The 24,667-nt window shown below is 42.3% G+C and overlaps 1 protein-coding gene across 4 annotated transcripts in view; it reads left to right on the plus strand.

Annotated features, from left to right (window-relative positions):
• Window positions 1-1,078: 1,078 nt before the first annotated feature.
• The window catches only part of ntn1a (netrin 1a), a 139,583-nt gene continuing 115,994 nt past the window's right edge, over window positions 1,079-24,667 (plus strand). Inside the window, exons 1-2 of one of the 4 annotated variants that reach the window (XM_060918557.1) lie at window positions 1,079-1,164; window positions 3,435-4,566. In XM_060918557.1, the coding sequence (XP_060774540.1) occupies window positions 1,156-1,164; window positions 3,435-4,566 (1,141 nt within the window). In that variant the 5' untranslated portion in view covers window positions 1,079-1,155. The remainder of the gene's footprint in view (window positions 1,165-3,434; window positions 4,567-24,667) is intronic. The other 3 variants (XM_060918558.1, XM_060918556.1, XM_060918555.1) reach the window with 3 other exon arrangements.

A 24,667-nucleotide genomic window follows, 5' to 3' on the forward strand; every position in this document is an offset into this window, starting at 1 on the left:
CAGATTGAATAACACACACAGTCCAACAAGCTACACCTCATAATATAGATTGGAAAAAAATATCCTTCTCCTTCTTTTATTATTATTATTATTATTATTATTATTATTATATAAACTCACACTAAAATATTACATTTGTATTTTTTCTTGTTTACTTTTTAAGATATTGTACTTAATTACAAATTATTTTACACTATTCAGATTTATTCATGCCATCTGTATTATTTCACTTATTTATTCTAGTTTTAAAGGCATTTTTAAATGTTGTCTATTTTTCCTTTTTAAAGGTATTTTCATAAAAAGTATTTAGTCACTGTCTGTCTCTTGTACTTATTTGTGCTTTATATTAACTTTTTGATGCTATTTTTTGCTTTTTCATTTTTTTAAATTGTCTTTGTAAGTTATGTTTATAATTTTATTAAATCTTATTTGTTTACTTTTTCAGATTTTTAAGAAATTAGATCTATTTTTAATTACATTATTTTATTAGATTATTTATTGTTATTATCGCTTTATTTATTAGACATGTTCTATTATGTTACTGATATTAAAGTAAAAATTAAATAGATATAAATGTAATAAACCACACAGTTTCAGTATTTTAAAGAATCCGTTAATGGGAAGATTTTAATAAACGTGGCACTCTGTCTCTCTGCTATAATGATCACAATTCATTTATAATGACCTACAACATGTAAACACATTTCTGTTATTAATAACATTAGAATATAATAAATATTTAGGACCTCACTGTTAAAGGTTGAAATTATTAATGATAAATTATAACTAGTTTGGTATTTAAACGCATTTTGAATGTGTATTATTATAATTATTATAATTATTATTATTGTGCAGGTGATGTTGTAATGGTTGCGTCCGTGTCCGCGCGCGTGTGGAGTGAGCGGAAGTTGCGCAGAGGGAGCGGCGGCCGGTTTGTTTCACACCGCGCTGCACTTTATTCTCTTTTAATCACCAAGAGGAAAAATTACAATAAATACAGTTAGATAACGATTTAACTTCTTATATGACTTTCTTAAAGCGAGCTGTGAAGCTGGTTAGCTAATCTTGCTAATTGGACTTAATCACACCCTGAAGCAGCTGCAGAAAGCAGCGGAGTGAGAGACTCTGCACTCAGTCTCTCTCCGTCCTGTGGAAATGTTTCAGGTAAATATAAAAAGTTGTGCCAGTATTATGATATTATTTTAGCTGATTGTGGAAATGTGATATTTGTCGCCTAAAGCGGTGATGTAAATGGTGATGTAGCACACAGGTGTTCACGCCGTTTTATCGGCGTCTTTAGCGTTATTTCCCCCGCAGGCTTTGGGGTTAATGTGCGGTAAAGTTAGCCGTGTTGATAGCTTAGCATCTCCCGCACACATTTACCTCACAGCACACCGAGCGCGCGCTCCCATTCTGCGCGCGCACGCTCTCTGACCGCAGCACGCGCGTGCGGCTGTGTGAGTGTGTGTGTGAGTGAGTGTGTGTGTGAGTGAGTGTGTGTGTGAGTGAGTGAGTGTGTGTGTGTGTGTGTGGGTGTGTGTGTGTGTGAGTGTGGGTGTGTGTGTGTGTGTGTGTGTGTGTGAGTGAGTGTGAGTGAGTGTGTGTGTGTGTGAGTGAGTGTGTGTGTGAGTGAGTGAGTGTGTGTGTGAGTGAGTGTGTGTGTGTGTGAATGTGAGTGTGTGTGAGTGTGAATGTGAGTGTGTGTGAGTGTGTGTGTGAATGTGTGTGTGTGCATGAGTGAATGTGTGAGTGAGTGAGTGTGCTTGTGTGAGTGTGTGTGTGTGTGAGTGAGTGTGTGTGTGCGCGTGAGTGAGTGTGAGTGTGTGTGTGAGTGAATGTGTGAGTGAGTGTGTGTGTGTGCGCGTGAGTGTGTTTGTGTGAGTGTGCTTGTGTGAGTGAGTGTGTGCATGAGCGTGTGTGTGAGTGAACGTGTGTGAGTGAGTGAGTGTGTGTACTCCAGACTGCTGTATAATAATACTGACTGGTTGTGGAAGTTACCGGTGGATGTCGTTGTTTGAATGCAGCTGTGTGGCGCTCGGGATGTGGCAGCAGAAGTGCAGTAGTGCGCTTTCTACTGAAACTAAACTCTTAATAATAATAATAATAATAATAATAATGCTCACAAGTAGAACATTCATCACACATTTCTATCACACACACACAAATTAAAACAAAACTGTAAACAGAATACAGTTATTCAAAATGCTGGTCTGTTTTGTTTGGACCCTAGAAAGGTGTCAGAATTGGTTTTATTCTGAAGGAAGCAGACTGTACCTTTCCTCGTTACCAGCATGATACCATCAAGGGTACATGTTTAGTTGGCTAAGTACCTTCAGGAAGGTGCATGTCATTTACCTTTAATTATCATGGATACAGCATTGTAGTCTCTGCTCCAGGATTCCTGGTTCCATGGTTCCTGCACTCAGGTTACTGTTAGTGCAGAGTTTCTGTGCATGTTCTCCTCATGTCCACATGAGGTTCCTCTGGGTTCTCTGGTTTCCTCCTACCTCCCAAAGACATACCAGCAGGTGGACTGACTAATCCCGAGATCAGACTACACAAATTTCCAGCGTCGGACCTGAATCTGGACAACAGGGATGATGATCTGGCTTTGTAGTGTGACATAATCAAAGAGCAGCGATGTGGTGTTCCTTGACTGACAACTGCTTGACCTTCCTCGGGTCAGGGTCAAATGTGTAGTGTTACCAGTCTCCCAATCAAGACACAGCAAGAATTTATGGCGATAATCTGAAATCACAACCATCGTAAAAGACAAAAATATTATGTAGTCTGATCCTGGCATAAGATACATTGCCCCTGTCTGTGTGTGTGTGTGTGTGTGCGTGCGCGCATATAGGATTCAACCTACACGATTAAGCATTAAACATTGTTTAAGCAATTAAATATCAAAACAATTTTTAAATGATGTTAAGCTTGTTTTCAGATCACAGAACATTACACTGTTCCACAATGTTGCCCTTATCTCCACACACACTTTAGTGCTCTTTTAGTTTGTTTTTTCAGATAAGACCAAAATATTATTTCACAAACCTTTTGTAACAGACGAGTCATTAAAAATGAATTGTATTGCTGGCATTTCTCGACTGAGTAAAACCTGTAGAATCGTTTTGGACATGAGTAACTACAGGAGAGAAGAGGTGAAGAGTCTGAGCTCCTGAGAGAGGGAGAGATTTCACACCGTCTGAGGTAGAAATATTATCCCGAGATATCTAACCCGAGTTAAATCCACTTCCTGCGATTTATGTTCAAACAAAATAATTATAAAGTCTGCGGATTGTTTTATAAAATCTTGTCCTTTTTAGGGTGGAGTTATACACACACACACACACACACACGATCAGTATCCAGCCGCACTCCCTTTAAATTTACCGTGTGAGTGAGTGTGTGTGTGTGTGTGTCTCCTCCTCTTGCAGGACTACCGGCTCCGGTCTCCACTGAACACACACACACTGAGGGACTGGGTAAGGGCTGTGTGTGGTGTATCAGCTGTTGTGCGGGTTCGTCTGGACTACACACTGCACACGGTAACCGGGAAGATGATGATGATGATGTTCGTGGACTGTGGCGCGGTGTTGCTCGGCGTGCTGCTCACGGCGCTCTGTCGGCCCTCGGTGGAAGCGCTCGCGAGCTCGTCGCCGCCGGACCCGTGCTACGAGGAAACCGGGCAGGCGCGCCGCTGCATCCCGGACTTCGTGAACGCTGCGTTCGGCCGTGAAGTGCGCGCGTCCAGCACGTGTGGTCAGAAGACACCGAGTCGCTACTGTGTGGGGACGGAGAGAGGCGGCGGAGAGCGGGGCCGCGAGTGCCGCATGTGTGACGCGTCGGACCCCAAAAGGCGCCATCCGGCTTCGCACCTCACCGACCTGCACAACCCTCACAACCTGACGTGCTGGCAGTCGGAGAACGGCATACGGTACCCACAGAACGTGACGCTGACGCTGTCTCTCGGTAAGAAGTTCGAGGTGACGTACGTGAGCGCGCAGTTCTGCTCGCTGCGTCCGGACTCGATGGCCATCTTCAAGTCGATGGACTACGGCAAGACGTGGGTTCCGTTCCAGTACTACTCGAGCCAGTGCCGGAAAGTCTACAACAGACCGAACCGGGCCGCCATCACCAAGCAGAACGAGCAGGAGGCTGTGTGCACGGACACGCACCAGCAGCAGCAGCCGGTCTCGGGCGGCCTCGTGGCCTTCAGCACGCTGGACGGCCGGCCGTCTGCTCACGACTTCGACAACTCGCCCGTGCTCCAGGACTGGGTCACTGCCACGGACATCCGCATCGCGTTCAGCCGCCTGCACGGTGAGGACCGCAGGACCGAGGCAGAGGACGAGGACGACGCGCACTTCTACGCCGTGTCGGACCTGCAGGTGGGCGGCCGGTGCAAGTGCAACGGGCATGCCTCGCGCTGCGTGCGCGACCGCACCGGAGAGCTCGTGTGCGAGTGCAAGCACAACACGGCTGGACCCGAGTGCGACAGGTGCAAACCGTTCCACTACGACCGACCGTGGCAGCGCGCGACCGCCAGGGAGGCCAACGAGTGTGTCGGTGAGTCGTGTCAGTAACAATAATTATGCAATGATTAACAATTAAATAAGTTTTTTTTTAAACCGGGCTTTTTTAAAATAAAATCTAAACAGTGCCGTAGGGAGCACACGTGTTTACACAGGAGAAGAGCATCATTAAAGTCACACAGGTGTGTTACCTTCCTCACGTGATTTAAGAACATAAACCCCACCTTTCAGGGAGAAGAGAGTCACTGTAGGTGCAGCTCATGTGCATTTAAATCACTTTAAAGTGACTGAGCCGCTGTTGTGCTGTTTACTGTTATCCTCCTTACAGAGTAAACATGGACCTGGACATTAATGTCAGACAAAAAATTCCTTTACATGAGGCTCATGATGTCAGTGATGAAATTCTGATTATAAACAGTGATAAAACAGTGCCACTGTACACAACACACACGCAGCGCCACAGAGTGAGACGCATTAAGGCACATAAGTGGATATTAAGGACCACTGCTTTGTCTATGAGGCGACATTAGCGGTTCAGTAGCATTACGATACAGTAAAGACCGGAACAGTTGGAGTTCCAGAATGTTCTTAAAGATAAAGAGGGATATAAATATGATATTATAAATATAATATGAAGACAGCAAGCTAGAAAAATGTTCTTTTAAATAGCTTTTATTTCTTTTTCTTTCTGTTAAGTATTTTTGTTGGAAGTGTGAAACTTATTTCCCTCCATAAAGAAGATGTTCAGTGTACGTCCTGTTCACTATCCATAAACCAAAACCATTACAAGAAGCCACACATAACATTATCATTGTTGTTATTATTATTATTATTATTATTACAACATAATTTTTTTCAATTTTTTTATTAGAAGTGAGTGATGTTCCGTGTGTGTGTGTGTGTGTATAAGACAGTACAGATACAGTCAGTGAAAGGATGTTAGGAAGAGATCAATATCCTCATTTATCAGGGGTAGCGTAACCTTTACTGCATGGAATTAAAAGTTATATCCTGGATGGATCATGCGTAGTGTGAACATGTGAATAAATTAACAAAATGAGACCTCTAATGCAGTGTTACTTGCAAAATACCCTTAAACCTAAATGCACAGGTTTGATCTGTTAGTAAGGACGTGATATTAGAATGCACAGTGAACTGAGTAAAGCGCACAAAAGACCAGGAACCTGCATGTGCTATGATGTGGTGTGCAGGACAAAGGTGTCCCTTTCACACTGGACGGGGGTTTGATCTATTTGGCGGTTTGATGGTGGTTTGGTGTTGTTAATCTGGTTCTGAGTATAGTGGGGGGAAAAACCCCAAAAGGCTGAGCTGAAATTTAATTAATGTGAAAGCTTCTTTATTGGCACGATCATACAGTCCTGCAGGAACAACATACACGATATACATCTGAGTATTACTGTTATTATTGATGTTGTTATTAATTCCGCTCCCAAAATACAGAATGTATTGATTAAGTTTTATATATTCATGTCTGATAGAAAGAGAACGGATCCGTTACTGGGACTTGTTAATATGAGTCATAACCCAATGTTTGTTCGGACAAACTTACTGTAATTTATCAGGACAAGATGGGAAAAAGAGAAATAGAAAGAGACAAAGTGCTGGAAAGAGAAATGCAGAGAGAGAGAGAGAGAGAGATGGGTCCATGGCCTCGAACACGATCCTGGGCTGGAAATGTCAACATGACGAGTTTAAACTGTCTTGCAGGAGGAGTGAATTGTTCCATGAATCCTTGACACTTTATTTTTATAAAGGATGTGTGTGTGTGTGTGTGTGTGTGTGTGTGTGTGTGTGTGTGTGTGTGTGTGTAAAATGCAGGGTACAAAAGAGCGTCACTCACTGCATCCATCTTGCTGTCAATGAGCCGATGGTACGACCTTACATTCCTGAACGGAGTTTCTCTGAGCGCAGTGCTAACACACACACACACACACACACAGCACTGAAATAATGTGAGAGAGGGAGAAGAAGAGACTGTTAAAGCAAACATTGCTCAATGTATAGAGAAAAGAAAGCACGGTACTTTTTTGTACAAGAGGCAGAGAAGAGAGGTGTGTGTGAGAGAGAGAGCGAGCGAGCAGATAAATAGAAAAATGTGTTTATTAATATTTATGTACATACAAATTATTTATTAATTTATTTATTTTATAATGCTAATTAGAGCATGTAATAATTCACCTTCTAGTCCATGAATTATCTGTACTTAACTGATGAGATATTTGGGATATTGATCAATAAACTCACTTAGAGGCCATTAACGCAGCGCGGTGGGGAATATTAAACACACTCACACACATTCATCAGAAATTACAGCTCAGTAACGTCCTCATGTCCTCAGTGCGTGTGTATCAGACCTGCTCATGGCTGTCAGAGCAGTAGTCTGAGGAATATACTCTTTATCCCCACTCCTTTTCTTAGACACACAGTTCGGGTTTAGGAGCAGCAGCCAGGTGGAACCTCACGCTTCTCTCTTTCTCATCACTGTAATTTTCCAGCTTGAAGCTTTGCTGAGTGAATGAGGAAGACAGCTGAGCCGAGACGTTTCACACACAGATTAGATCCAACATGCTCTCAGCAATCAGTAATTATGAGTGATTTAATTACAGCCTCACAGACGCTTCAGATCGTAAAAGCAAACAGCAGTTTAGTTTCACGTCAAGCTTTAATTCCAAGCTGTGAGCAGATCTTTGCTTTTTATCTCACATTTATATAACAGTACCATCAGTGAAACAGCGTGCGTGTCTATAAAGAGGTGATTGAACAGAGGCATTAGCGCGGCCGTGTTGGCTGGAGGCCCGCTGGTTAATGTTCGAACCGCCCCGCTGGGTTTATGGACCGGCGTCTATCATCCTCAAAGCACCCGCCGGATCAAACCTGGCAAATAAAAGGTGGAGGGTGAGAAGAGAAAACAGGTGAAGAGAGAGAAGAAAAACACTTTTGCACTTTGGTCACCTTCCCTTCATCACCTTAAAACCTCCCACGTGACTAATAGAAGTGACATAGAGAAAGAGAGAGAGAGAGAAAATAAAGAAAGTTAGAGAGAGGAAAAGACTTTTGTACTCTTCGTGGTTTACTGTCTGTCTGTATAAGCTTACATTTTTGGTCAAAAGAGAGAGAAAAACAAAGAAAGAACCAGCTCGAAGAGAAGAGAACGGAGGAGATAAAGAGATAAACACTCTTCTGCATCACACATTCTTCATTTTTCTTCATCTCAAGTCAAACTGATAAAGTCAATCGAACAAAAATAAAAAGTGGAAAGTAGAACAAAAGAAAAGAAAGGATAGGATAAATAGAGAGAGAGCACAAGATGGTTTTCACTTTGCTTTTCCGCTATTCTGCTTGTCGTTCTTTAATGTCTTGATAAAGCAAAATGGTAAAAAAAAAGCGAGAGTTGAGAAAAAAGGAGAGAGGGAATCTGAGAACGATAGAGAGCGGAAAACATTTTTCTTTTTAAAGGTCCATACAGAATAAATCAAACTTTCCACATGGCAGACTTACTTATTTTCATCCAAATGAAAGATCAAAGATACAAGTAAAAAAAAAAAATGAGGAAGGGAAACAGAAGAAGAAGAGAGAAAGACAGAAAGGGAGGGAGGGAGATGAGAGAGCAAGACAGACTGAGAAAAGGAAAAGGAAATACTTTTGATCATGAACCTTTCCACCTGACAGATTTTTTTCGGCGCGATTTTGCTGTAAAGGAGTCGTGTGTTCATGAGAGTGTGACGCTCACCAGCGGCTGAATTAGTGCCTCTATTAACACGGACAGAGTGTGTGTTAGTGTGAGAAATACGTGATTAAACTCTCAGTGTGAGTGCTGCTACAATGCTCGTCTAAAATCCACCAATAGAATGACAGCAATCTCATGGGACAGCTTCAGATACGGGAGCGGTGATGGAGAAACATAAAACGTGTTATTGTACAGGATCTCAGGATCGTGAAGCCAAGAGAGACGAGTAGAAAGAGAACGAGAAAAAGACATGACGGTGCTTTCCTGAGAGAAATGACAGTGTGAAAGACCACGTTTGAAGTGAGTGATGTTTCTCCACCGAGCATCATCCCATCCTTTTGAGATCCTCTCATTCACTGAGTTGATTCTCTTTTATAGAACACAAAGAACGTAGAAACGTCGGTTGTCCATAAGGATGACTTTTCACATCGACTATCCTACAGCTGTGTGTGGATCCATCCCAGCAGGGATGATGTTCTCCAAGCATACGACGGTTTCAGGGGGTTACAGCCGGCCGGAGTTTCTGAGGTGTCCTGTCCTCGTGTAATATCCGTATCCCAAAACCACTAATACGGCCCAGCGAGTGCGCTAGGCGCACACACACACACACACACACACACACACACACACGTTCACCTTGTAGCACAGTGTATGAAACACATGATGCTGGGAAAATGAAAATAACACGTACATAAATAACCCACTGATACGATTTTAAACTCAATACGGCTGATATTTAAATCCACATCTCACCGTCACACCGAACGTCTCTGCTGCAGCTCATATGGAGGTGGTGTGGGTGTGAGGCCCGGACCTCACGGTGAGAGGAGTGTGTGTGTGTGTGTGTGTGTGTGTGTGTGTATGTGGACCCTGCTGCAAATTGAAATTGATGACTGCCAGACTGCAGCACACCAGACCTGAACCAACCATCTGCAGCTGGTTTAACACACACACACACACACACACACACACACACACACACACACACACCTTAAAATGAAATCTGTTGTAATGTGATAATACCACTCTTCTCCTTTGATGTTATGAAGTTATGAACGCTTTGTCTTTTTCTCAACTCTTTAGTTTTATCATATCGGACTTCAGTATGGTCCAGTGTTTAGTCAGTTACATGTCACAGCAGATTGTCTCTGAACTGAATAAAGCTAAAATGTTATAGAAACAGAAATGTGTAACGACAGAACGTAGAACTGCACCGACTTCATCATGCACGTGTTATCATGTAGTAAAATGTAAGAGCTGATCACCTTCCAATATGCAATTACAGGCCATGAAATACCACAGGAGGGGGCGGGGCTGTCACAGAACGGGAGTGTTTTGCAGTTTTATATTCAGAGAATCTCTTCATTTCTTCAGAAACCGCCACATTGAGCAAGTTCAGTTTAGTAGTAAAAACCAAGCTATTTTGGGGACTAAGTGCTGTTGGACCTGGACGTTTAAACCTGCTGACTGAAGGACAGGTGTAGCTCTCACCTGGCTCACCACTGGAGGTTATGTGACCTGACTGTGCAGTGAACTCACTCCTGATGCACAGAGATTGCAGGTTTATTTCAGCCAGGTTTGAAACTGAGATGTTTGGAGAATCTCCAGTGGAGTTCTCAGGGGAAAGAAACATTACTGCTTGAAAAATCCTTCAAAGTCCACAAAGTTCAGGAATTTTACATGGAGAAGAATTTCTGTCCATGATATTTGACTGAAATCTACAATTATACAAGGATAATGAACTCGCCTCAGTCACTCAATAAATACTGCTAATGAAGCTCAAACCCACTGCCTGTACCCCTCCTGTAGTGTGTGTGTGTGTGGGGGGGGGATGTCCTGAAGCGCAATTAGTATCAGAAACACATGTTGGTTCATAAAACAAATGTATTAAAATTATTTAACCTCCCTGTGGTGTTTGACAGCTTCACAGTGTTGTGTCCCGTCTCTTTAGATTTACAGAATAAGAGAAACTGTAAATCTGCGATTATTTGAGCGTCGCTGATCCATCTTCTTCTCAGAGATGATGAGGATGAACCACAGTGAAGGCCAGGATTCCTTACAGCAGAACATCTCTCAGCATTCCAGCGTCTTCATCTCCAGTGTAGTTTTAAACACTAGGCTGCATTTGGGACAAGGCCGTCTCTCTCTCTCTCTCCCCCCATCTCTCTCTCTCTCCCCTTCTCTCTCTCTTTCTCTCCCCATCTCTCTCTCTGTCTCTCTTTCCCTGGAGTGCTGCTTTCATTTTTGAGGTTTCGGTTTTGTAACACTGATTGGATCCATAATGTGAGCCAGATTCCTTTTACAAGCCCACAGACCGTGACCTCGGCTTTGAAACCAAGAGCTGGAGAGAACGAGGGAACAAGGGAATGAGTCGCTTTTCACAGAGGAGGAGGAGAACTGCATTTCTCTTCTCTACTATTCTCTTGCTTATTCTTCATTTGTCTTCAGTCCTATTTTCTCTCCTCTATTTTCTCTTCTCTTTCTCATTTTCTTTTCTTTTCTCCTCTTCTATTCCCCTCATATTTTCTCTCCTCTTCTCTTCGTGATGAGAGATGTTGGTGTGTTTGCTTTAATCAACTGCTGTAAATCTAAGCACTGAACACAAGTTTCCATAGAGAGATGGAGAGATTTGCATACAGAGAGAGATGGAGAGATTTGCATACAGAGAGAGATGGAGAGATTTGCATACAGAGAGAGATGGAGAGATTTGCATACAGAGAGAGATGGAGAGATTTGCATACAGAGAGAGATGGAGAGTGGCATGAATGTAATGATGTTTGAGAGTAATGGCATGTCGTATTTCACTGTTGCCTCCTTGTTCTTGTCCTGCCTGGCTGCACTTTAGGAGATGAGCAGTGTAAATGAGCAGGGACTTGACGTGCAGTATGAGGACGTTCTGAACTACTGGACAAGCGCTGTCTTTACTGAATCAGACTTCTGAGTAAATAAATGTTCTTGTGATGTTTACTGGTGGGGCGTAAACAATCAGTGCATCACCAGTGAAACTCGGTTCCAGATCAATCAATAAGCAGACCCTGCTGTTTAAGAAATATAATATGGAATACAACTGTAATGTTTAATAGTTGTTCCACGAAATCGAGTCGTACATGAGCTGATAGCTGACGAGGCGCGTAGCACCAAGATTGAGTGGAATAAGTGTTTTATTCTGTCCACATTCGCTGGATTTTTAGAAACAGAGCATTTTTATTTTTTGCAAATTCAACAAATAAACACTTTATACAAAACGTCTGACAATAATTTCCGCTTAGAATGTAAACAAACCGGCGAAATGACAGGAGCAATTTGTGAAAAATGCGATAATAATAATAGTTCTTGAAAAATAAAAAAAGATACGTTCTTACCTTCAAATATTTTCATTCCATATTTTGCTTCTTTATTTTTTTTTGTATTTTTTGGGGTTTTATTTTCAAGTAGAGTTTTTATTTCGTCTTTGGTTCGTTCAGCAACACACTCCGCCATTTTGTTTTTCTCTACTCATGGCATACGAGCTGATAGCCTAGTAGAAGAGTAGCCAATCAGAGCGCGCGATTGCTCATATCCAGTGAGTGTGAAGAGAATAAGATAGAATAGAGTGCAGTGTGTATTAGCAGATTTCCAGGTTGCTTTGAAATATATCTTGTGTTGCAGTAGCTCCAGCGCGCGCGCACACACACACACACACACACACACACACACACACACAGGGGGCAATTTATTGCATTACAATTAATCAGTATTGCATTGCTGAAATTCATGATGAAACTTTACCTCGGCGAGAAAAAAAAATTAGATAAATATTCCTCGACTGCCCGATAATTGATTTACTGACTGTTTATCTGCTCTACTACTTTTTCCTGAGCCCAGTCTAATCCCAGTGTCAAAGTTCACAGCTATAGATATGTAGATATGCTTTATCAGACACCTGCTGTAGATAAGCCAAGATAAAGACACTTCAAAGTAGAAAAGCCGACACCAAGAAGAAAGAACACACACCACCACGATTGGGCAGTTCCTTTAATCCGCTCATGTGTTTAAACAGTTCTGTTCTGATTAGTGTGCAGATGTGTCCAGTGTTCCATGACACTCAGGACTGTTTATAATGATCATGGAGATTGCCTGAGACAACGAGACACATCATTAATTCCACTGTTCCACAAGTTTGACTTATTAAAAGCTTTACCTTTCATTATCACACCACAACTTACTAATGTTCAATACCTCAAGGCAGATCTCCACACTCCTAATCACGTCACATCTGCCTGTTTATTTGTCCTGAGTGAGCTGAATAAAGCCAAGCGTCATTTCCAGACTGACTCTCTGCTTCTCCACTTTAAGCCAAACACCAGCTCTGTTGCTGTCCTCGCTCTCCTCACTCCATCGTTTCCTCCAGGCACTTTTTTGTTATTGAAGCTTCAGGTTCCCACCCATCGCCGTGGAAACGAGACACCAGATCTCCTTTGGAAACAGAGAGTCATTGGCGAGGATAAATAAACGATCAGAGGAGTGTGAAGGATGCTGCTTATCACTGCTCTCCACTACAGTTTATATGCAAACAACAGAAGAACAGAGAGCCAGGAAACGCTCATTTTTTAATGATGCTACTGTCGAGAGAAGTTCAAAGTGCACCTAAAAGAAGTGTTCTTTAAACACCAATGAGACATTTTTAACACTTAAACAGGACTGAGGGAGGAGGTACAGATCGCCTGCGGTTAGGAGTCATTAGATCTCCAGTGTAAATGTGTAATCAGAGATCAGATGATGCCCCTTCCATCTGAACCATGATCTGAGATGATAAATACGTTAGCTCTGTTCTGTGCATTGTTGAGAAGAAAAATAATCCAGTTATATGCAACTAAACTGAATATAAACCACTAGAGCAATCCCTGTCTCAACGCACTTCACTTAAAACATTTGCTGATTGTTGTGTTCATTGTCATATTAATAAAAATGTCATAGACTACAGCCTGTTCCCTCAGGTTTAAGATTTAAGATTAGGAAACACTTTCACGCCTCTTATCGTGTCCAAGTTTTGGAAATTCCTCAGATCTGAGATCGGCATTGGCCGAGTGTGCGCGCATAAACGTCATATATTGTGTTTGATTTTTTTCCCCATTTTTGTTTGTACTTTACTCACGCAACAAAGTCTGTAATACCTTTTTAATTCAGTCTGGAAAAAGACCCCTCGTTTGTTTTTCCTCTTACCATTTCTCTGAGGACGCTCGGTTTAGTTATTCAATAAGTCCTTTTCCACCTGCATCTGTGTGTGTGTGTATCACAGGCTCTGTGTTATCTTAGAAAGTTAAGTAGTGATGTTTTAGGTGACTAATAGAGATGATCTGAGAAGGTTTTCTTGTCTAATAACCCCTGTTTTTTCTCATAACGCTTCTCCCAAAAATACGTCATCGTTTTATTATTAATCATAAACCAACTCGCGCACTAGCATTAATAACCAGAGTTCAGCTAAAGTTAATCACACGCAGCCAAGTTTCTGGCAGCCACATATACACTCGGGTCCAAAAGTCTCAGCACACGTTTTATTCCTCAGTTAGCAAACTCCTCAATTAGCATTTTTCCCCAACATGAGTCTGTCACATTTCACACAAGTGCACTACAGCGTCAAGTGAAGATGGGACATGGATTAATGTCTGAAATACGTCTACGGCATCATAATGAACAGCAGTGCGGGAAATAAGGGATTTTAAGAAGACCGCCACAGGACAGACGAGTCTGAAATGTTGTCTGTCCGTCCAAATTTCAGCCTGTCTGAATGACTGGCCAAAGGCCCGGAACAATGTAGCGGAGTGTCCGGGGCCTGCCTTAGGGCCCCAGAAGCTGAAGGGCCTTAGTTGCCTGGAGATGCTTCTCAGCTATTTCCAGGCACATTTTTGTGATCTTCAAAGGCCAAATTACACTCGACATTAGTTGCTAATTACACTACAAATTGAGTATAATGTATAAGAAAATGTCAGAAGATTCAATAAAAACCTGTTTAAAGTTCTACCCAAGAAAACAGTAGCACACACAGGTCAGTTCCATGTCTAGAACAAAGTCTGGGGGGCCCAAGGATGTTCCAGCTGGTTACAACTTACTGGTTCTCATATATTGGTACTATAATAACACTCATGAAACATTCTGTCAACAATGATGATTTTATACGATGTTTATAATAAGTGTATAAGAAATGTAGTAATTAACAACACAACTATTCTTAAATAGAGTTAAAATTTTCAGTACAAGAGTCCAAGTAACTGTAATAAAATGACTTTTAAAATGACTCAAAACTAGACATGGTCATATTATTCGGCATTTAGACTAAAATCTGCTGGAGTAGAACTTAGAAAATAGAAGAAAATTCTATTAAACTCTATTAAAATATAAATCTACATCCTACAAAGCATATGACTGACTGTCATTCTTATTATGAATGAAAAAAATGCACATCATAATAACAACATAACCACTGATTGGCAGGTAACCTAATACTGTACTGCAAAGTCTGATGTAAGCTGAACTCTTAATCAACTGACTGGATCAATCAGATCCTGTCAACCCTGAAACACTAGTTCACCTGCATCGTGCAATAAAAACAACAGTGAATACTGAGTGGATTGTTATTGTCTTCTTTAGTGTGCCACTCGGGGAGAGGGAGGTGCCTGTAAAGTTTTGCAGGGCTACAACCTTCAGTGGCCGAGTTAGGAATTTTTAAAGGCTGGCTCGAGCCAGGGCTCATATTAAAGTTTCTGGCGAGCAGCCCTCATGCAGGGTTTTCGAGGGCGTATAACGGGCTGAGGCGGGGTTGTAGCGAGCCGTGCCTGTGCTAGTTCAAAAGGGCTCAAGGAGAGGGAGGTGCCTGTAAATTTTGGTGGGGCTGGGACTATCAGTAGCTGAGCTATGAATTTTTAAATTTGGGCCCGTGGGGGCCTCCATTTCACAGGCCGTGTTACGACATAATGTATTCACCCAGCGTAACATTTGAAAGAAAAATGGAAGTAGATTAAACTCATATCTGTACAATGTTTTCATGGGTCATCCGGTTTGAGGGTTTTGAAATACAGACGGACAAATGTGAAAATTACCAGTCAGTGTCCGCCGGTCCGGCCTTATTTCCCACACTGATGAACAGGTTATTTATATTTATATATGCGTTTTAGTTTTATTTATTTGCTACGGTAGCACAGGTTAAATTAATGATGTAAATTTTTTTACTAAGTAGACCAGACCTGGGCATTTTACGGCCCGCGGGCCACATCCGGCCCTTTGGTTCATTCTGACCGGCCCGCGTAAGGTTAATTAGAAATTACAAAATAAATGTATTTTCTAATTTTACCTCATGCGTGGACTGAATGTGCATTGCTTTTATTTTGAAGTTGTGTTCAACAAAAATGCAATGCGCGCGACATGAACATGACATGAAATCCCACGAAACCTAATCCCGCGATAACTAATTCCGTAATTTGTCCAGACCAACCACAAACTTGTATGTCATCCTTCAAACGGTCCAGCCAATCACATAGTGTGACGTCACCAGCAGGCGCCGGAGCCCGAGCCGATCTGTAGATCTGATACCTACACCGAATCGACTGATGATCATCTGTCAGCTGTGCTTCGCATCTCCACCTCAGACATTCAACCTGACTCTGATGCGCTCGTTAAAGACCAACAGAGACGAGATTTCTCTCACTGAACAAATAAAAAACTGAAAAACACCAAATGAGGTGATTAGACTACAAATGTGGGCATCAGTATTATAATATGATGTATCTTGCTTGATATTTGGAGTAGAAAGACAATATTGTGATGTCTTTATTGTGTTTTGGGGTGAATGTGACTGAAAAAAATGGTACAAACGTTCACATTTTGTTCACCATTGTTTTGGGAAATTTGATTGAATAAATGACATTGTTTGTAAGGCAACCTCATGTTTTCCATACTCTTACCAGTCTTAGCAGCTTGTAAAAACAATGTTATTTACTGCTTTATATAAAGAAATACAATTAATATTATGCAGAATTTAGTTCAGCCTTTTGGTCCGGCCCTCCACAAAATTTTCTGTTTCTCATGTGGCCCCATGGAAAAAATAATTGCCCACCCCTGCAGTAGACTGTCAATCTTTTTCAAACAGCGTAGCGGTAAGAATACACTGGTGCACAACGTGACATACAGATGATTTGAGTGAACGTTTGATGCTTTTTGTCAGAATGTTGATATTACGTTACAGATACGTTGTGAACAAAGCGAACACTTTTTTCTGTGAGACGGGATTGAAAATGTGTCCAGTAATTAAACTAGTCAATAGCAAATGGTTATGTGTGTTACCTAGTGACCGATGATGCACACGGCACTGTTCAATGTAAACTGAAGTCTACAAATGTGTGTGCTCCTCCGAAACATCTCCCTGTGTGAGGAGTAAGCCACTGTGAGGGGTGTGAATGTGTGTGTGTGCTGTGGGAGGAGATAGAGTAAGTGTTGATGTGGAGTTATTAAAGATGTGAGAGAATGTATTTGTGTTAAACGTTACTGTCCTGTGTGTGTATGTGTGTGTGTGTGTGTGGTGTTTATGGTTCAGGTGTTGTAGTGAGGGGTTGTGTGTGTAATCCAGCCCCAGTGTTATATTTCCTTATATTTTGGTTACATTCAGGTGTCTGTTGGTGGCACGGTGGTGTCGTTGTTAACATTATCGCAAGAAGGTTATTAGCAAGAAGGTTCTGGGTTCAAGCCCAGTGGCCGGCGAGGGCCTTTCTGTGTGGAGTTTGCATGTTCTCCCCGTGTCTGTGGGTTTCTTCCGGGTGCTCCGGTTTCCCCCACAGTCCAAAGACATGCGGTTAGGTTAACATGGGGCGGCCTGAGGTTGGGCTGAAGTGCGCTTGAGCAAGGCACCGAACCCCCAGTTGCTCCCCGGGCGCTGTAGCATCACTGCCCACTGCCCTCTGTGTGTGTGTGTGTGTGTGTGTGTGTGTGTGTGTGTGTGTGTGTGTGTGTGTGCTTGTTGCTCACTTGTGTGTGCATGTGTGTGTTCACTGCTTCAGATGGGTTAAATGCAGAGGACGAATTTCACTGTGCTTGAGTAAGGTTTCTTCTTCTAACTATATTTTATTAAGAAAAGGTCTGTGTGCATTTTACAGTCTCTCTCTCTCTCTCTCTCTCTCTCTCTCTCTCTCTCTCTCTCTCTCAGCTCATTGTTATCCAAAGTGTTACTGTACCATCTCTTTCCCTGTTTAAAGTGGAGATTGTCTGATTTGTTTTTATTTCTTTTCCAGTTTAGATCATGTGCGTGTGTGTTGCTGTTGTTTGCCCACTTTACTGAACCCCAGTAGAGTTCTAAACCCCACTGATGAATTGTAGCTGATCTGATAAATAAACACTCTTTGTGCATTACCCAGAGTTTAACCTTCCCCTGAAGGACACCTTTTTCTCGCTCTCTACGGGTGGCCATGAGGGACATTAAACTCTCATTATCTCACACCAGGGGCGTAATTACTTTCTAACGACGTTATAATAGACGGTAGGTTTTTGAAATCTACTCCTGGTCCAATTGAGTTTGAATAATGGCTCTGTGTTGACTGAGATCAGGTGAAGGATTTCTGAAATCCTTCATTCAGGAAAAAAATCCCTCAAACTCAGATTTCAGTTACAGAAGAGTTTGTGAAAAAAACAACATCAGGTATAACACTCTTATAGAGGACAGCGATAACGGCTGTGTCCTCACGGAGTTCTTGCCTGCAAAGCTCAAAACAAACAGGTTTTTGTACTGAACCTGGTGCTGATATGGTACTGGTTTCTATATGATTGGTATCTAACGGACCGACTCACAACGCAGATTTCGGAGCTGGTATACTCTTGGGTGTTCAGCGCGTTTGAAACAGCCTTTCGGGTGTTCAGCGAGTCTTTCTCTTTCCTGGCGGACAAAGAAATGCTTGTGCGCATGCACAGCAAAAAACTCTCTCATTGGATATTCACATCAGCTCCGATGTGTGACGTCATATCTTGACAACCGTGCAATATCGTAAACCATATTCAATGCTCATTCTCCATTGGGTAGAGTGATGTAATACACGTAGGATAAGCGATATGCTAACAATATTGCATGCTATCAAACCAAATGAATGAAACCTGCTCGAAGGGAATAGAACACGTTTTTATTCCATTGAAAAAGTCTCCTGTATGGATAATAATGCATGTTATTACATTATATTACTGTAGGAGTTCAGGAGCAAATATTAATTTTATAGTATACTGTATATTTTATTAATGATTATTAATTATATACTTTTTAAAATAAGTGATTACACATTTACTCTCGCTGTGCCACAGGGTTCAACTTTAGCAACTACAGCAAAATGATTTGGAAATCAAAAGTCTTTTTTATTGCTAATATTTTTCTGCAAATAAACTGGAAAAAAACCCTCAACTTTTTTTTTTTAATTTGCACTTTATTATACTCCATTCTTTCTAATAATGACACAAATCAACCAGTGTAATAAAATATTGTCAGTTTAATAATATATTTGTCCTCTGGTGCTCTGAAACGGACGTTACAGGGAACATAAGCATCGCCGCACCTCACGTCATCACGACTTAACATTCACGTGCTCTGATGGGAGCAGACACAGACTGTTAGCTAACAGGGTTAAAAAGCAGAAATATATATTGTTCAATTTGAAGATTAAATTTGCTTTAGAAATTAAAAAGCAGTTTAATGTTATCAACCTTTATTTTGTGCTTTTTTGTTTGTTTGTTTGTTTGTTTGTTTGTTTGTTTTTGCTTAAAGTCTCAGTTCAGGCACCGTGTTAAAAGCATTGCTTTAGCACTGGTATGAGGAAAACCCCAAACGATACCCGACCCGACTGAAATTATTTCAGTAACAGAAGTTACACATTTTTGCATCACATTAAACATTTCACATCTTCACACATGAGTGGAGTGTGTGTTTAGAACAGTGTAGAGAACACAGCGGAGTGTGTGTTTAGAACACAGCGGGTGGGTTTTTTTTCCCAAAATGTCGAAATCGTGTCTCAGTGCCAAAGCAGAAACTGTGGACAGCTTTCTTCAAATCAGATTGCTCAGTCAGGGTCAAGGGTGACATTTTCTTTCTTATATTACCATCATCTCACACACACACACACACACACACACACACACACACACACACACACACACACAATACATTTATTTAAAAATAATGGCCTTGTACTGAACACATTTGTGTTTAGGAGAAAGACTGTGTGTGTGTGTGTGTGTGTGTGTGAGAGAGAGAGAGAGAGAGAGAACACTAATTGTCAGTTAATAGTTGTTGTGTATTATTGTGTGTATTATTATATATTAGTTATTGTATTTTTTATATATATATATATATATATATATATATATATATATATATATATATAAGTGTAATGATCAGTGAGTGTAATTCAGGATTAGAGGTCAGAGAGCTGCAGGGTTTTTTTGAGTCTGTGTTTTATGGAATAATGATGAACAGTACAGAGGGGGTAAAAGGGCATTCCTGTGGGGTAATTGTGGTCTTTGTGGTCATGGCAGCCACACAGCAGCAATACCTAAACTCCAGCACTGTCCGGGGTAAACAAACCCACCGCTGAGTTATCTCCAAGCCCGGAGCTTTCACTGCTGTTATTTCTGGATCGTATAATTCCCTCCTAAAAACAGAGTAATTGCGAGAGAGGGCGCTGGCTGATGCTGCGTTCCACTTCTCCCATAATCCATCTGTGCTGAGTAGTCTTGAGCAATAATCAAAATACGTTGTGGTATTTGAGGAGTTTGGAAGGCGACAGTAGAGTTCAGGGGCAGATCAGTTCACACATCAGACCAAGACCTGTAAAACACACACACACACACACACACGAGCCTGTTAGTGACTCTGACCTTTCCCACTTTTAAATCACAGAAAACTCACACACGAGCCAATCACAGCACGGCACAGCGACTGACTCTGACACTGTTTGCGTTCTTTTTTTTTTTGTCATTTAGGAATGCTATCACACACACATCTTTACTGACCTTGCTGTTTATTATATTACTGTAAATAGCATGTTTATTTTATGAACAGTACAGATGCTCACCTGTTCTCTTACCCGTATGGAGATCAGGGTTCATTTCGTCAGTGGAGATTTTGAGGATAAGTATTCATTGATGACATTTTACAGTAGTTCATGACGAGATTATAGTGATAATGTAAATGTAAAAATATTAGAATAATAATAGTTTACTTCTTAAAGGGGAACTGAAGGCAAATTTTTTATTATCAAAATACATTGAGGACCAACATCTGCCAACGCTGTTAAAAGACGCACGCGCCCTCTTTCAAACGCTGACGTAATCAAGCCGGAAGTTTTGTTTGTTTTGATAGCAATCAGGAAAGTTTGAAAAGAGTAGGCAGTAATCGTCATTTAAACTCGTTTTTGTGCAATACTTCGTTTGGAAAACAGTTTTCAAAATGACACCTGGCTGACATGTCACGTTTCGAAGTCTCGCCCAAGTCTCATGAAGATCGCGTGGATAAGCGACGCCTGCCGTGGACCAAACGAACTAAATTCAACATGGCTAAAAACTGAATAAGCCGATAAGTCTCATCTCATTATCTGTAGCCGCTTTATCCTTCTACAGGGTCGCAGGCGAGCTGGAGCCTATCCCAGCTGACTACGGGCGAAAGGCGGGGTTCACCCTGGACAAGTCGCCAGGTCATCACAGGGCTGACACATAGACACAGACAACCATTCACACTCACATTCACACCTACGCTCAATTTAGAGTCACCAGTTAACCTAACCTGCATGTCTTTGGACTGTGGGGGAAACCGGAGCACCCGGAGGAAACCCACGCGGACATGGGGAGAACATGCAAACTCCACACAGAAAGGCCCTCGCCGGCCACGGGGCTCGAACCCAGGACCTTCTTGCTGTGAGGCGACAGCGCTAACCACTACACCACCGTGCCGCCCTAAGCCGATAAGTATAATATTTAATTGCAATTAGTTGCCAATACGAGTCACGATATAAGGTTACTAAAACCGAAAACGTAATCGAATAACACGTTAATTAAGAAATAAAGCAAGTTTAAAAATGACTTCAGTTCTCTTTTAAGGGGAATGTTTACAGCCACCTGCTTTGATTTGATCACTGAGCGTGAGATACATCCAGACTGCTGTTGTTTCACGTCATTAGCATGACAGTGTTCGCTGAGATTACGTCATGAATCCTCAGCGGGTACGAGATGTCCGTATCGGAGCATTTTGTACAAGTGAATGAGTAACGATGATGAACCGATACCCGATACTGCATCTGGTGCAGTACCTCGGCTCAATACGGAACCACCTTGGCCTCTCGTTATTCATTTTAGATGAGGACGTGGCCCATGTACCTGGAGAGAACGAACTTTCCCGTTATGACTTGACGTTCTTATTGAGGTGGATATATACGCACGAGGTTCATGAAGTTTATTCAGGGTGACATGCGATCAGTGCTGATTTAGACTGCTTAAACATGCTTATAAGGAAAATGCTTGTGCATTGATTGCGCAATGTCCTTTGGCATAGTACACACATGCGTCTGATCTGGAATAAAATCCGCTTTTACTGTTCTGCACGTCAGCTCTCGTTTCAGCTGCAGTCTGTGTACAAGTTAGTTCTCTGTATACTTAAAGTAACTGTGACTGCTAAACACTTCAGCTTCTAACAAAATATTGCCGCGTACCACAGGCCTCCAGCACCGAGCCCTTCTCCTGATCGGGGTGACAGTTTTAACTTCTTAAATTTCACAGGATTTACATTTCTGACTCTCGGAGTTACACAGCTTTACTGTTCACTACTGTTCACTACTGTTCATTTGACACGGTTTCAGAGGAGTAACACAACAATACACTGAGATATTACAGGCTTAATGCTGCGGATAAATGTTCAAATGCTCTGTGTGTGTGTGTGTGTGTGTGTGTGTGTGTGTGTGTGTAAAACCTTTTTTGTTGGTATTTAAGATCTAAGCAGTCATGTAGTTTTGTGGGCGGAGTTTGTGTCTCCCGGAGTGTGGGGAAGGCTGCATAAACAAACACCAATAAAGATGTCTGAAGAGTAAAAATGGTCATGTGGGATTCAGATTTATGCCCACAGACACTTCCTGTGTGCACTGGGCACATCCTGTCTTCATTGTGCACTTCCTGTGTGCTCCTTATTCACACTCATGGACTCAGTGGGCAAGCAAGGAAACATGTTCATCACTGTTTGATGAAAGACAGGGAGAGGCAGACAGGTAGAGACAGAGACAGAGAGAGACAGACAAAGAGAGAGAGAGAAAAACAGACAGACAGACGGACAGAGAAAAACAGAGAGAGACAGGTAAAGAAAGACAGGGAGAGAGAGAAAGCTTAATTAATTATGAGATCTGATATTTAATGTGTAATTTTACACACTGATGATTGATTATATTTGTGTATTAAAATGACAGAAGTCGTTACCGTGGTTACACTTCACTGATATAACACATCCTGTCGACAGGATACAGGAGCTGATTAATAGTATTTCTTAGAGCCAGTATGAAACAGATTGAGTTTTTCATTCAAGCGTGGTATCGAGCAGGTCGGTGTCGTGGCTCTGTGCAGCACTTAGTGACATTACAATGCTCAGATGAACACCACTTAACTCTCATAAACACCTGAACGGTCCATTAGCCTCAACATCACACAAACACTTAGCTTAGCTTAGCTTCAGTCTACTCCAGCTCATCCACACACAGCCTCGGCATCAATAAAGCAGTAAGATAAGAAGACGTGCCACACAGGAGTCCTGTCACCTGGACCTGATATCGATGCACACCTGGTCCTGATCCACATCCTCTTCCCCACTCGCGTGCGCCTGAAGTCAAGTTTACGCTCTGTAAATTTAACAGGAGAGTCAGTGGCCCTGCAGTGTTACCTCAATGAGGTGATGTGAAAGCTCGTTAAAGACCAGTGAGGACAGTAAACTCCCTGTTGTTCCGAGTGTAGCGACAGCGAGAACCTCTCACCGTTACTCATCACGATAGAGAGGAAACAGTACACCATCTGCACTGATGTTAAAGTAGTACTCAGTATGTCCGTGTAATGATTTGGGACGTGGCCTCAGCCCGAAGCTTGTGGTTGTGACTGGGAAAGCTTTGTTGTGGCTGCTAATTGCTTTGCTGGCTAGTTAACACAACATGCTACTTCAACCTGCCATTTAGCATGCGAGTGTGTGGTTTTGGGTCGTAGCCCATGATTGTGTGTGATTGGCTAGCGCTCTTTTAATGACATCATCTCATGGCTCCCTGTCAGAATATTCCTCTGAACAGTAGCTGATTTAAACACACACGCACACCGTTCACGTTTCACTTCCACCCTGGTTTTGGAAGCGTACCTGCAGCGACATTAGCAGCAGCAGGAGCGAGCGAGTTTTTCTCCTATCGTAACTGTGGCGTGCCAGTTTGGATTTCCCGTGACCAGACATGCCACCCCAGCGGTCATTTCCCGAAAGATGATTACACGAAACATCAGGCGTGTTTGACTTTTAGGGGCTGCGTGTTCGTTTCTACAAATACCAGAGCAGGTGACGAGCCAGAGAAGAAACTGTGCCTAAAAAAACAACTTCGAGATCCTCACATGTGTACACACACACACACACACACACACACACACACACACACCGTCCACAACTCAAAAAAACAAGCCACAAATCATCCTGAACTCTGGAGCGAGTGGAAACTGAGTCACCTTTTACCATCAGGATTTAGTGTGTATTTCACTGTCACACCCTTTAACCTTCCTGCTCATGTGCTCACGACTTAGCAATGTTCACATCCTGCTCTTAAAGCGCCCTCGTCCACTCGCTCACCCTGAAGGTAAAGCTGACCCCCGTCGCGCTGTATGAGGTCTCAGTGATGTGTGGTGTGATTCTCTAACAGACTGTGTGATAGCGCATGGGTCTCTGTGTCAGATTATATGATGAAGATCTTCTAACGATCTCTCTTGCTTGGGCAGTGGCTAGACCTAGTTTGGAAACCAGTCTAGAATGGGGAAGTAAGACGCCCCCTTCCCCCCAGTAGTCTGGGTGCTCACCAGCCTCCCTTGGCCAGGGTTACAGCTTACAAAATGGCAGTTCTACACGACAACTCGACGGTAGTTCTGGCAAATGACAGGGCTGTTTTGTCAATTCGGCATCAGTCCTGGCACAATGCCCCGTGGCAGCACTCAAGGGTGGGGATAGACAAGCTTATTTTCCAGCCAGCTGCTGCAGCATGGCAAAGATGCCAGCATGTCTCGACCTGTTCTTGCCCGCTGGACTGCACCTTTGCCCTGCTGAGAGAGTGATTCTGATAATGCAAAAGCCAGTATCACTTAAACTTTTGCAATGCAGTGTTATGGATTATGGATA

This window comes from Neoarius graeffei, chromosome 4 (assembly GCF_027579695.1).
Source record: "Neoarius graeffei isolate fNeoGra1 chromosome 4, fNeoGra1.pri, whole genome shotgun sequence".
Taxonomy (NCBI): domain Eukaryota; kingdom Metazoa; phylum Chordata; class Actinopteri; order Siluriformes; family Ariidae; genus Neoarius; species Neoarius graeffei.